The sequence below is a fragment of the Corvus cornix genome, chromosome 18, assembly GCF_000738735.6.
Source record: "Corvus cornix cornix isolate S_Up_H32 chromosome 18, ASM73873v5, whole genome shotgun sequence".
Lineage (NCBI taxonomy): Eukaryota > Metazoa > Chordata > Aves > Passeriformes > Corvidae > Corvus > Corvus cornix.
In genome coordinates, this window is record NC_046347.1 from 4,593,987 (window position 1) to 4,607,958 (window position 13,972).

At 54.9% G+C, this 13,972-nt stretch overlaps 1 protein-coding gene across 1 annotated transcript; it reads left to right on the top strand.

Annotated features, from left to right (window-relative positions):
- Positions 1-385: 385 nt before the first annotated feature.
- Positions 386-6,863, top strand: FOXJ1 (forkhead box J1). The gene is made up of 3 exons (XM_039562621.1): positions 386-462; positions 1,178-1,728; positions 4,435-6,863. The coding sequence occupies exons 2-3, from the start codon at positions 1,231-1,233 to the stop codon at positions 5,233-5,235; spliced, it is 1,299 nt and encodes a 432-aa protein (XP_039418555.1). The 5' UTR covers positions 386-462; positions 1,178-1,230; the 3' UTR covers positions 5,236-6,863.
- Positions 6,864-13,972: the final 7,109 nt, after the last annotated feature.

A 13,972-nucleotide genomic window follows, 5' to 3' on the forward strand; every position in this document is an offset into this window, starting at 1 on the left:
CACTGAACAGCCGCGATAAGGTCACCCTGGAGTCCCCTCATCTCTCCGGGGCTGGGTTGGGGGGGTCCCGCAGCATCCCTGGGTACCACCCCCGTCCCCATGGCAACGCGCGGGCCAATGGCGAGCCCGGAGGATGTTTACGGGGCGCGGCGTCGCCGCGGCAACGCGCGAAGCCTCTCGGAGCCGCTACTTAACCCCGCGCCGGGGCGGCCGCGGCTCACGGCAGCTCGGCGGGCACGGCCCGGCCCGGGCACACCGCAGGCGGCCGGCACGGGGCACCCGGACACCCACGGGGCTTCTCTTTCCTCTTATCTTTTTTCTTTTCTTTTTTTTTTTTTTTAATTTATTTTTGTATTTTTTTACCCTACCCCCCCCCCCCCCCGCCCCCCCCGTCTCCTGTTTTTCCAGAAGCTTCTTACTCTGCCGTGAACTTTGGCTGTCGGGGGCCGACATCGGGACGGGGTAAGGGCATGCGGCGGAGCCGGGAGGGCGCTGGGATGGGAAGCGCTGTTAGGGGCGGTGGGTCTGCGCGGGGAGCGGCTCCTGCCATGCGCCCTCCCGGCGCTCTCTCCTGGCCCAGACACTCGGGATTTCGGGTTTACATCCACATCCCCTACACAGGACTCCCCAAAGTCTGAAGCTGTCGTCTTGCTCTGACTGAGAATGTGCTTGGGGTGGGACCCCGCCAGCTCCCCCACCCCACCCCTGAGTTGTTTCTGGGTACCAGGGGAAGGTAAAAGCAGAAATAGCATCAAACTGAGAGAAGCTGCCTGCGAGGGGGGAAACTTTAAAGTATTTTGTCCTGGTGTTGAATGCTGAGCGTTAGTCCTGCGAGTGCCAGGTATCCAGAGATGTGTGTCCCCAAGAAACAACCTCGCTTATTGGGATGGCAGGGCTGGATTTTGGTTGTTTGAGGGGGTTTTTGTTGGTTTTTAAAAATTCTTTGTTCAGCCAAGAGCTTGCTGGGCAGCAGCTCAGTGGGTGACACTGAGGTGTAGGAGTTTGAGGGAATTTCCCCAAGGTTCAAGGGTGCTAAAGCCCCTCGGGGGAGGTGTTGCAGGTCCCTTGCACAGCACGCCAGGGATGGGTCTCACCCAGCAGCTCCAGGAGCACCCAGGGCTGTCAGAGAGAGACTGCACCTTGGGGAACCTCACCCCTGTCCCTGTTGTTATTGCAGGATCTGCCCCATCCCTCCCCTTCACGTGCAGCCCGGGGAGCACTGAGGGAGGCATGGCGTGGCCGAGCCGAGCGCTGAAAGCCAAGGGCAAATTGAAGTGCGTAGAGGAAGACCTGGATGACAGCCTGCCAGACCTCATGTGGCTGAGGGACTTCACAGTGGCCCAGACTGGCCTCCCCCAGTTATACTCTGGCTCGGACCCCCAGGACTGTTACATGATGAGTGAGAGTCTGTTCAGCCTGGTTGATTTTGAGTCCCCGTGCTCGCCCCTGGCTGCTGACCCGGCCTGCAAGGGCACACGCCACACTCCCTGCACGCCCGTCTCCTCCTCCACCTCCTCCACCACTCACCACGACGTGGCCATGCCCCCTCATCTCACAGGGGACATCGACTACAAGACCAACCCCCACGTCAAGCCACCCTACTCCTACGCCACTCTCATCTGCATGGCCATGGAAGCCAGCAATAAACCCAAAATCACCCTCTCTGCCATCTACAAGTGGATTACTGACAACTTCTGCTACTTCCGACACGCTGATCCCACCTGGCAGGTAGGAGATGTGGAGCCTTGGCCGCTCTCCCTGCAGGGCTGAGCAGGGCTTTCCACAGCCTCCACCCTGCAAAACAAGATCCTGCAGGGATGCTGGATCCCACCAGGAAAAGAGCGGCACAGGCCGCCAGTGGGGAAGGGACAGAATGGGAAAGAACTTGGCTGGGCACAAATGCCACGGCCACAGGGGTGGCAGAGGGAAGGAGCCGTTCTGGGCGAGAGCCCAGGACCATTTTGGGAGCAGGGTGGTACTGGTTGGGCTCCTGGCACCTGAGACTCCTCTTGGCTTCAAGGCAAAGGCCTCTCTGTCCCTACATTCCTGGAGCTCTTGTGGGGTCCTGAGTCCCTCGGGGTTGAGCACACATGGAGAAGTTGCCAGGTCAAGTGTGCCTGGGTGCTGAGGATGAGGAACAGGAGAGGGATGGAGATGCCACTTGTTGGACAAGTCTCTCACTGGGGAGGTTCTGAGCAGAAATGCTGCTGCTCTCCAAGCAGGGCAGAGCACTGGGCTCCTGGCCCCAGGGACAGGCCACGGAGGCTCCATCACTGGGATGAGCTGGTGACATCTGCAGAGGGAAGACCAAGAGTGGTTAACTTGGGCTGCTGTCCCCAGCTAGCAGGAGCATGTCCCTGGCGGGGATGGGACAGCCCCCAGGCTCACCAGCTTGGGAGCAGCCTGGAGCCCAGGGGCTTTTCCCAGCCACCTTGGCTCACCACCCTCCTCCATCATGCAAGGGGACCTCTGGCACGTGAGGTTTTCTAGGATGTGGCAGGGCTGGAGGGCCCTGCGGGGCTCAACCATCTGCTGGGGTCGTTCCCATCCCAAATCCGCAGTGTGTCACTAATCCTGATGGCAGTGCCCATCCAAGCAGGGCTGGAGAGCCCCACTGCAAAGCCCAGGCATTGCCTACCTTCTCCCCAGGCAGGTGGGTCTCCAGTGGCTCTTGAAGCCCATCACAGGGAAGGGAACCTTTCCTGGTCCCCCTCCAAGGCCATCTTGGTCCCCCTCTTACACTCAGGGGACCTATGAAAGTGATTTGGAAGCAGGAGCTGGGCGCCAGCAGGTTGACTTTCTCCTGCACACTTCATGGCTGGGCATTCACACCATTTTTAATTAAATGTGTTCATTAAAAAAAGAAAGAAGGTTTTCAATCCCTCTCTGCAGAGATGCAGGGGGTACCCTGGACTGTTGCAGGGAGGAATGATAAATATGTTGACCGGCTGAGTAATAATTCAGCCTGGGCTGAGTGAAGTTTGGGATGAGGAGGAGAGATGGGGAGCAGAGAATTCAGCTTTCAAGTCTCTGATCCTTGTAAAATTTCATTACACAGTAAAACTGGAGTTACCACAGCCTGGATTGTGTGGGGGAATATCTGTGTTCCTCCTTCTTCTTTCTTCTCTTTTTTCTTCTTCCTTTTAAAAAATCTTTTGTTTCTTTTCACTTTTTTTTTTTCCCTTCCTTTCTTTTTCTTTTTTTCCCCCCTTTTCTTTCTTTTCGAGGCTGTGCTCTCATCCCCTATCCCGATTCCCGTACGTGAAGACAGCCTGGAAAGGTCATGCCACCCATAGTCTGGGGGGGGAGATGGATATATTCCTGTGGGAGCTGAGTGCTTTGGAGAGGAGCCAACAAACCCAAGGAGCTTCAGCCCAGAGGAGGGTTTTGTTGTGTGTGTGCGTGTGTGTGTGTGCATGTTTTTCAACAGCTCTAAGCAATTGAGCCTTGTTTTTCCTATTCGGCACTACGGATTATGGATGAATAAGCATAAAGATATCCAGGCAACATTAAAAAAAACCCACCACCTCTACCATATCCAATCTCTTAGTACAGTCCTGGCTTTGTGGAGTCCAACGCTGGGTTATTTACCCAATAACTGAGTTTCCTTTCTGATTATTCACATCACTCCAGGCACATTCAGGGTTTCAGAACAGCTCGACGGGAGCAGAAACTCCTCCTTTTCTTTTTTTCCCCCCCTCCCCTTTTTTTTTTTCCCCCTCATCTTATTTGAGCAGTGGCTGATGAAGATGCAGTGATTTCACACTGAGCTTCCCTGGGCCAGGAGGCACCTCTGGAGACACACAGGGTGGAACAGCCCACGTGTCTTTCTGGGTTCTCCCGTCGGATTTGTGCCAGTGTGGCTGGGGGAAGGCACGGTGCTTATGTTTTGGCCAAATATTTTCCTCTCAACACTAACAATAGACACAGATGAACTCAGGGGTGCCAGCAGGGCCCTGATGTTGCCGCCACCCCACAGTGCTGCCTTGTAACATGGGCATAGACACCCACATCTTCCTCCTTGGAATGAAGGAGGATCCAACCTCCTCCAGCCTAGCTCCACGCCTAGAGCAATTCAAGCCAGTTTCACCCAGTGCTCTGCATGATCCAAGGCCCCATGGCCCAAATTTCCAGCCAAGGAGAGTTGCCCAAAAGCTTCCCCCTGGGTGGCAAGTCCTACCTTGAACCCCTTGGCTCCTGCCACCTTTGGCTGGATGAGACAGGAGGCAGGAAAACTCTGCTGGAGACTCAGGGGGGAAAACTCAGGGGTTTGAGGGATTTCCTGCTGGGCATGTAGCCTTGGATGTCTGGATGTTGCCAGTTCTGCTTTGTTTCAAGGTCCTTGCTGAAAACCTCCAGCAGCCTCCCCACGCAGGTAGGTCCCACAGCAGCAGACAAGCATTCAGCCTTGGTTTCTTTCTCTTTTGGCTCCAGAACTCCATCCGGCACAACCTCTCCTTGAACAAGTCCTTCATCAAGGTTCCTCGGGAGAAAGACGAGCCAGGGAAAGGTGGATTTTGGAAGCTGGACCCCTACTATGCCAACCGGCTCAAGTACGGGACTTACAAAAAGCGGAGGATGTCTCCTGTGCAGATCCACCCGGCCTTCTCTGGAAGAGTCCAGAAAGAAGCACAGCACGTTGGCAGCCCGGCCACTTCTTGCTGCAGCTCCAACAACGTCCTCGAGGCCAACGTGGCATCACAGCAGCTGCTCAAGGAGTTTGAGGAAACCACCAGCAGCCAGAGCTGGAACCCGGGGGGTACCAAAGCGGGGCAGAAGCGCAAGCAGCCCTCGCCCCTGCCCACAGCCAAGGCGTCCCGGCTTCCCAGCTCGGCCCTGATGACCCAGGAGGAGCAGACTGAGCTGGGATCGCTGAAAGGGGTCTTTGATTGGGAAACTGTCTTTAACACCAACCTCAACGGAGATTTCTCCACTCTGGTGGATATGGAGCTCCCAGCTTCCATCAACCCTGTCACATGCGAGCCGGACTGGACAGGACAAGGGCAACACATGGAGTGTCCCCAGGGGCAGGAACAGATCGTCACCGAATCCAACCAGTACAGCCTGGACTTTAATGAAACCCTCATGGCCACGACTTTCTTGGAGCACCCCTGGGATGAAGGGACAAGCGATTACCTCTCCAACTGTGTCAACATTGATCAGGTGTTTGAAGACATTGATGCCTCTTTGCTGGCAGATGTCATCAATCTGAGCAGTCTGGCACGCCTCTTGTAAGACTTTTGTAGGATGCTCTCCCCAAGCTGGGACTTACAAGGGACAAGATTTCCTAGAGATGCCCATGGTGACTTTTACCATGAGCTTCATTGTAAGGTTATTCCCAGAAACACCAGAGAAAAAACCCACCACCCCAGGAACTGCCTGCTGTGTCTCTAAAGGGCACCTCAGAAGTCTCTAGTTTTCTCAAGAGGAGGAAGTTAACACTACTTATTTTTTTACATTTTACTTTAATAAAAGAAATGTGAATTACGATGGGTTCTTTTCCATCAGGGCTAAAATTACCTGCAAAATCCCATCTAAGACCTGAGATTCCTGGTGGCTTAGACTTGATAGACTTAAGTGCAATTTCCACACCTCTTTGTCTCTCTGTTTCTCTCTGTCTTTCCTTTTTCTGTCTCAGTGCAGTTGGTAGGTACAGTATGATAATTAGCTGGTAAGAAAATACAGGTCCCTTCTGGATTCTCCAAGTTCAACATCCCAGCTGACTTGTGCCTAGGGAAGAAGAAAAGGTTTATAAATTCAGCAAGTGTGCCTCTTTAGATGTTTTTATATAATCTATTATATATTATATATTCAAAGAAATCTATATTTTTTAGCACTAGAATTTCTTAAGGGGGGAGGGGAAGACTGGAAATGCAGTTTGAGAGTTGTTTTATATTTTCACCGTTTAAAGGTTTTGTGTTCACTGTTCTGTAAAACAAGACCACACAAGGGAGGACTCCTGCACCAACAGGTTTTGTGAAGAATCCAGGAACTGGCCCTGGCAGGAGAGGAGGAGCAGCAGGGACCGGGGTGCTCCCAAAACTGGCTTTTGTATTTTTTGTACCCAAAAAATCCTTGCTGCAGTTGCCAAAGGGTCTGGAGCACCATGAACCCTCTCTTTCACCCGCTGACATAGCCCCTCTCCGCTTTTTTGGTCTGAGGCTGTTGCTCTTCACTTCTCCAGCTCTCCCATCAGGCTCCGAGCGTAAGGAAAACCCCACGGCCTGGCCCTCAGCTGGTGGCAATGGAGCCACTCCACACCGAACGCTCCCAGGTGGGACCGAGGAGGAAAGAAATCCACATTCAGGCTCCATCCAGGAGCGCAGGCCAAAGACTGTGCGTGCAACAGGCTCTGGGGACAGCAGTGGAAATGAAGTCCCATCCAGCCAAGAGAGACATCAGGATTGACACCAAGAGAAGCTTCGGCCCTTTGGCTCAGTGTGTGGCGAGAGCATGGCAGGGTCAGTGCAAGGTAACCTGGAAATATTTTGGGAGGTGCTGAAATTTGACTTGAAGCTCTCAAGAACCGGATTCTTTGCCTCTCCTTTGCTGTAGGCTGTGAGAGGTAGAGCAGTAGAGCAGGAGCAAGTAGAAGCTGGAATTGTAGTGGTGTGTCTTAGACTTGGCAAAAGAAATGGAAGATTGTAAATAGATTCTGTTTTGGTTACAAAAGCACTTAGGAGGGGCTTTGGGCTTGGTGTAGTTGTTTGTATTGACAATGTTTCTTTTTACTCACTGTTTTTCTTCTGTTTTCCTGCTTTGGGGATTATGTTGGAGAACTACAGAGATACTTGTGCAATTTAACTTTTTTTCATGCAAAGTTATTTACAAATTAAAAAAAAAATAATAATAAATAAAGAAAAATGGAGAAGAAAAAAGCCCTTTTGCCTCCTTGTTTCCTTTCCCCAGCCCAGCCCTGCTTGTACACCAGTACCAGGACACAGGAGTTCTCACCCACTTCCACAGCTGTGCAGCAATTCCCTGTGGGGAAACTGAGGCATGAACCACCCTCAGTGAGACAATGGTTACACACCACCTATGTGACACAAGTATGATAATTAGCTGGTAAGAAAATACAGGTCCCTTCTGGATTCTCCAAGTTCAACCTTGCTCAGCCTTGTGTCCTGAGCCCTGGGAGCTGCTCCCAACCCTGGGAAAAGCCTTTCCTGGCCCTGCAGGGAGCTCCTGGGGCGGACAGGGAGGATGCCCCTGGTTGTGCCATGTCTCCACCTGGCCCTGTAGATGCTCCAAGATGCCCAAGTGGCTTCAGAGTCCTTCTGGGTACAGGCTGGGGACAGGAGCAGCACAGAGATCCCCCTCCAGACCCTGCCTGGGGCTCCTCCAGCTTGGTGCTTTGGGTGCACCCACTCCTGCCTATCCCATCCCTCTTGCCCCGAGGACACAGCCCTGGCCTTCTCCCCAGCACATGAGGAGCACCCTATCAGCTTCCCAGTGAGCTCCTGGATCCCCTCAGCACCAGGCACTCCAGCAGCCAGTCCTGATCCAGCCAATCTCAACCCAAAATAAGGCCTGGGCTCGGGACAGACACTTGCCTTGGTCTGTGTGTGCTTTGTGCTGGGAAGGGAGGTTGCTGCCCTTGGGAAAATGTAGGGTTACCCCTGGGGGAACAGCTTTGGTGTGTCTGGGTTGGAATTTAGAGGCAGATTAGGGCTTTCCTTTCAGCTTTGGGATATTGGGGGCCACGAATACCAGAAGGCATTAGGGAATTCCTTGTCCTGGCTTCTCCTCCTCTGAGCTCCTTGTTGGAAGCACTGGAAGAGCTGCTCCCTTCTTCCCCCCAGTACTGGTGGCACTTCAGGGCCGGAAAAAGCTGGCACTTCCCCTGCCCCTCAGTCCACTTCTTTAATTTGTTTTGCCAGGCACAAACATGTAGTACAGTTTTCAAACCCCCTGGAAAAGAGAAGCCTCCAGCATCCCCACCCTGCCAGAGGACTGAAATAAGCAACCTTGCCAGGAAAAAATATTCCAGCCTGCCGGAGCCAGTCGAGGGGTTTAAAGTGAGAAAGGGTGAATATAAAGGAGGCACCAGTCGAGGCCTGAAACAACCCCGTTTTGTTCAGCAGCTGAAAGCAACCAAACCGACTTGGACGTGAATTTTCCTTTCTTTCAGCGAGATAGTTTGGAGGGGGCGGTGTTTTTTCAAGCGGCAGCCAGGAGGTGCGGGAGCCGGGGGTGCTCTGGGCGGTGGCATCGCTTCCCGCGGGACGCGGGACACAAAGCGCGGCTGTGCTCGGGGCGAAGCTCGGTGCCAGCAGCGGGGTCGGGACCCGGCAGCCGCGGACCTGCCCGGGCTTGCCGGTGGCAGCGGGGTTGCAGCCGGGGCTGGGGCCGGTCCAGCCCCGCGGGCTGCCCCGGCTCGCCCGGCACAGGGGCGGGGACGGGATGGGGACCCCGCGCTGGCAGTGTCGCCCCTGCTCTGCTCCCAGAGCACTCCAGAGCTGGCTGCGTTTTGCGGCATCCATCAGCACCCACCGAAGAGGGTCTGGGAAGAACCCAGCTCCAAAAACTCTCGGCAAGCTCAGCTCGCTGCCCTAGTGAGGTCCTTCCCCAGCTGGTTATTAAGCACATGGCAATTATTCCTTTATTATTTATTTCTGCTATTTCCCCAGACGTCCCCTCATCCATCATCCCTCTCTGATGGGCAAACATTGACACCTCAAACCAATCTCCCGCTCACAGAGGGAGAAAAAAAATATACACATAAGCCCTTCTTTTCTCTCCCTTTCTTGCCGTGTCTTTCTTTTCCCTCCATTGAGTGTGGGGCTGGCATGGAGCCATTCTGGCAACAGCCGGCTTTCACTTGCTAATCATCCTAAATATTGAAAATCAACCCTAGAATAAACAGCTCAAAGATTGGGGCCATCTCTGCTCTGTTTGGAAATGCTAATCTCGCTGCCTTTTGTTTTCCTTGTGTGGATTTGGTGCCTTGAATTTGGAGGAGGTCACAGCTCATGGGTTCTCTCTTCATCCCCAGATTTCTAAAAAATTTTTCCCCTCTCATCGTAAAAAATTCAGCCCATTTTAACATCCTAGGCTGGGATGGTTGGAGTGGTGAGGGGGGGGGAGAAGGGGGAAACAGGATGGAGGAGGGTAGGGAATGGACTCGCCTTGCATAGCAATGAATGAACCTCCAAAGTTTGGGAAAAAACCAGGATCCCAAACGTGCATCCAGGAGTTCACATGGATGTGAAATCTCTTGGGAACCACACTCAGAGAGATCTACTTGGTACAGCAGGTCCTTGGTGGGGTGGGGATGGGATGGGATGGGATGGGATGGGATGGAGATGGCATCGGGACAGCCTGGCACTCACACAGGGCAGGGCTTGGGGACAGCTCAGGGACTCTCCATCCCTGTGGTGCTGATTTTTTTAGTGTTTCATACCTGATGGGCTGCAGGTGCCATAGCAAAGTCCAGGCAGGCTGTGCTGAGCCCCATGGCTGGACTCTGATGGCTTTACCTGGAGGGATCAGGCTGGATGCAAACACCTCTCTGCAGGGCTGCTGGGGGAGGTGGCTTTGAGAACAGAGAGGGGGGCAAAGCTCCTGTCCCGCTTTTCCAGCAGTGACCTTGCACTGCCAACAGGGCCCAGCGGGACCTGTGGCACTCACACAGCCCGGATGGCTCTCAGCACCCTCATGGGGAAACTGAGGCAGGGCTGAGGTGGTCCGAACCTGATTATCTCAGCAGAACTTTTGAAGCACGTCTGCACCTATTTCAGCCCTGTTCTTGTGCGGTGTGTGGAGTGCTGCACCCTCTGGCATGGAGGAGCACATCCAGCTAAAGTCCTCTCGGGTGCCCGCGTCCCTCTGCGCCTCAGGGAGCCCCGGGATGGGTCAGTGGTTGTTGCCAGTCGCTGTTCCCAGCTGGCACAATGTCCCGGCAGGCCAGGGCTTGCCCCGTGGCAGGGAGGGGGGGAGAGCCGGTGGCCACAATGCAACAGCCCCTGCGTAAGAGCCGTCACATGGACACGCTCGGCTGCCCCTTCCTCCTCCTCATCCTCAGCCCCACCGTCCCCTCGATTCACGCCCGAGTAGGGGGCTGCAGCCCCACAGGGCTCTTGCCCCTCCAGCCTGGCCCATGCTGTGGAAAGGGGTCCCTGTGGGCATGGGGGGAAACATCCAACCCCCCGGTGCAGGGGCTGAGCTGCCGGAGCTGTGCCAGCATCGCCTCCTTCTTTGGGAAACCACGTCACTCCGAGGTCGAAACTTGGCCGGTTTGCAAACAAGCACCGGGGCCACGGGGATTTCTTTACAAAGGGTGTTTTTCCAGGTGATTTATTTCCAGGTTTGGAGCGTTAGGCCATGTCTTGAGATTGTGGGGGTTTTTCACTGCCATCATGACAGTGAGAAAATGGCTTTAGAAATCCAAAGCAAACACACGCCTTTGGTGTCTGACTCCTTGGGATGGGTCTTAAACCCCTCAAAGTAGGTGGAAGCTGGGGCAGGGTACAAGCTGTGCACTCCCTGGACACAGCTCTCCTAGGGGTGCTGCTGTGGGCAGAGCCAGGCATTTGGAGAATTGCAAATTTGGAGCAATGGGGGCCAAATACTCGCGATGGGCCAGCCAGGATGAGCAGTGTCAGGTGTGGATCCTTTGGGATGCTCCTGTCCTGTGCACAGGGACCACTGGGCTGGAGGCTGGCACAGGCAACAGGAGGGCTCAGGGCATTACGATAGGCGGGTGTTGACCTAGAAATCGCAAAGAATTTGGCCTGGCACCGTGCTGGCGGGCAATGTGCCAGCCTGGCAGCCGAGGGAAGTGCGGCTCTGCTCCGAAACGGAGCTCCTTTTCCCCATGCCTGGCTGGGAGAGGTGACTGCTGCCTGCCCCAAGAGCTCTGGGAGCATTTGGGGCTCACTGGTGTCAAGGGGTGGGATGCTCATCACTCCTACCAGAGGCATCAAGTTTTGCTCCTTTGAGGAGCCCATGCTCCCACCCGGTACGGGGTGGGTGCCAATTCTCAGCTGGGGAACGGGAGGGAGCAGCCTGGCAAGTGCTGGGGGGAGTAATGCTCCATCCTGGCAGCTTTTGGTTACGAGACACATTAACAGGCAGGAATGTGCAAACATCCAAAGGTCGGCTGTGGTGGCTCCAGTCCCCGGGAGTGCAGCAGATAGAGGGAGGACCTCCTTGTCCTGCTGCAGGCAGACAGGGATGACTCTGCACGGGGCTCATTGGACCTGCACCCCTCAGCAAACCCCATGGCCTCGCTGGGCAGCTCCTTGCCATCCCTGAGTGAATTCTTGCTGAGGGGATGAGGCCAGCTGCAGCCCTGCATGGCCTCCCTGTTCCTGTCACGTGGGGGATGTGTGCCCAGCACCAACCCACATGGCAAACACCCCCCTTCCTTCCCCAGCAACGTGGCATAGGAAGAAAATGAGCATCATCCCCCAGCCCTGGCCCCCAGCTCACAAAACACTGTGCCCTGGCCTTGCCCTGTCCCCTGCACCAAGGCTCCTGCTACGTGCACACGCATCCCACCCATCCCAAACCCATCTGGGAACCTCCTGCTCCAGGGAGGCTCTGCTATGTGCTGGGTTGCACCTTGCTGGTCCCCCAGTATGTGCCAGCTCCTTGGTGGCCCAAGGAGCTTGCCCAGAGCAGGGGGTCTCTACCCTGCTCCCCTGACTCTGGCAGAACACTAAGTAAACAGTGACGAGGGGAACCTCGTTAATCCTGGGTTTTCATTTACAAAAAGCCATTTAGAGCTGGCTCTGCAGGCAGTTATCAGAGCACAGGGGAGGTTTTCCCAGCAGGACCTTAATTCCCTCTGCAAATAAAGCCAGAGGGAGGGAGAGCACAGCTTGTGTCTGTGACAGTTGAAGGCTTGGGGGGCACTTCTGGGGCCAGCCTTGAAGGGGCTGATTGCCATGAGCTCCTTCCTGCAAGGAACAGGGAGGGCTGCTGAGGGATTTTCCTGCCAGGCACTGTTTCAGGGTGATTCCTGCCGTGCCACATCCTTCCCTGGAGCAGCAATGCTGTCATGACCCTTCTCAGGGCCACACAGAAATGGCTGGGAAGCTGCTGAAACCCAGGTGCCAGCCCTTGTCCCACACGGACCTGGTTTTCCGGGAGCAGTGCACATCCCTGTGGCACATTGCAGTGCTCTGGATCAAAGCGAAGTCAGAGGGGCTTGAGGCGTTACCAGGGAGGCAAAGTCCTGCGGTGGATTTGGTTCCTGTCTCATCCCTTTGAGTTCATGGACACGTAACAGCCAAGGGCACGTGCCTGGGTGCATCCCATGCCCTGCCTGTGCACACTCACTCCATCTTTCAGGGGTTCCCTGCTTATAACCCTACCTGGAAGGGAAAACTGGGGGCTTGTCAGGCAGCTCAGAGCTATTGGTTTTCTGTCTGAAGATTAATTTGGCTGAAGATTGATCACTTTTTCTGTCCAGCGAACCTGAGGGGAGACAGAACAGGCTGTGTCCGGGGAAGAGGGAACACCAGTGTTCCCGAGTGTTCCTGCAGCCTGGGGCACTGGTGGGTCACACCATGGGGGAACAGAGCCCAGAACAGCCCTGCAGCCCAGAATGGAAGGTTTGTAAATTTATGTTAATCCTGACTCCTCCATACTCTGATCTCTCTCCTCTCCCACATCAAATGCAAAGCTCTCCTGGAGGCTCCTGTCTGCATTAATCTTGTTTTGCCCTCACTACATCCTCGGGCAGCTCCTGTGGCTTGGGAATGCTGCTGCCCTGTTGCATCCCCGCTGTCCCGTCCTCACTGTCCTCACTCTCTTGCAGGAGCAGGATCAACCCTGCCAGTGGGAGCCAAGAGCAGGCATAATTCATTTTTTTTGCAATAAAGTGACTATATTTTAATGCAGGAGCTGTTCCTGGGATGAGCAGTACCAAGCCACCATGCAAGGGGCAGAAAGTCCCTGCTTTAAGAGTTACTATTAATTGAATTTATCCAAATCTTGTCAAGATTACACCTTCGTGCAATGACCTTTGCCACCATAAAGGCAATCAGTAGAAACAGGAATCTGGGGGATATCTGGGTCGATCCAGCAATCCACTGCCAAGCCCTGAGCAGGCAAAGCAAAACCCCTCTCTGCCTCAGTTTCCCCCCCTGTTAATCAGGCTCAGTTCTCTTTCCTGTGGCATTTTGGGTGGCCAACGCCCTGAACACCTTGTCCTCGGAGAGAAGTGACTGTCACGTCCCCGCCAGCAGGTGCCACTTCCTCATGCCTGTGGTGGTGCAAACTCCCGTTGCTGAACAACAGAGCGATGCCGTTGCTGGAACCCCGCAGCCTCCACACCCCGAAGGTGCTGGGCTCCGATCCGAGCCGCTGTCTTGGGGTTCGGAGCGCTGGAACCGGTTTTGCTTAGCAAATACACTAAAAGGGACTCGTTAACTCTCTTATTACCACACCAACCCCCAAGCGAGCCCTGCACTGAGGATGCACATCGCCTGAATTTCCCACCTTCTGCGCCCGTGCTGACAGTGAAAAATCCCTTCTCCAGTGGGGGAAAAAAGAGGCTTTTCCTCTCTGTTGTGCCTCACGGAGGGGGGAGCAGAAGGTGACGCGGCATTCCTGGCCACTGCTGTGTCACCAGGGCAGTCCGTGCCGCACCGCGGCATCTGCGGCTCGGAGAGCGCGCCCGGGCCCGCGGGGAGCGCGGCTGGCGGGGACCGGGCGGGAGCAGCGGCGGGAAAGGACCGGGATTGTCCCGGAGCTGCCGCTCCGCCGGCTGCACCCGCTGCTGGGGAAACAGCCAGCCGTGACCTGGCGGCATTGGCAGCCCGGACAGCCGGGTGTGCTTCTCCTTATTTTAACACACGCTCAAACTGCGGCATTTCTACACTTTAATTTTATCCGAAATAACCCCTTGGACTCCTTATATTCGACCAGGATTCTTTTTTTCCCCTGCTGATTCCTCTTGGATGTTGTGCTGCACCTCATGTTTGCACGGGGTCCAGCAGTTTTTACACAGTGCTGTACATTT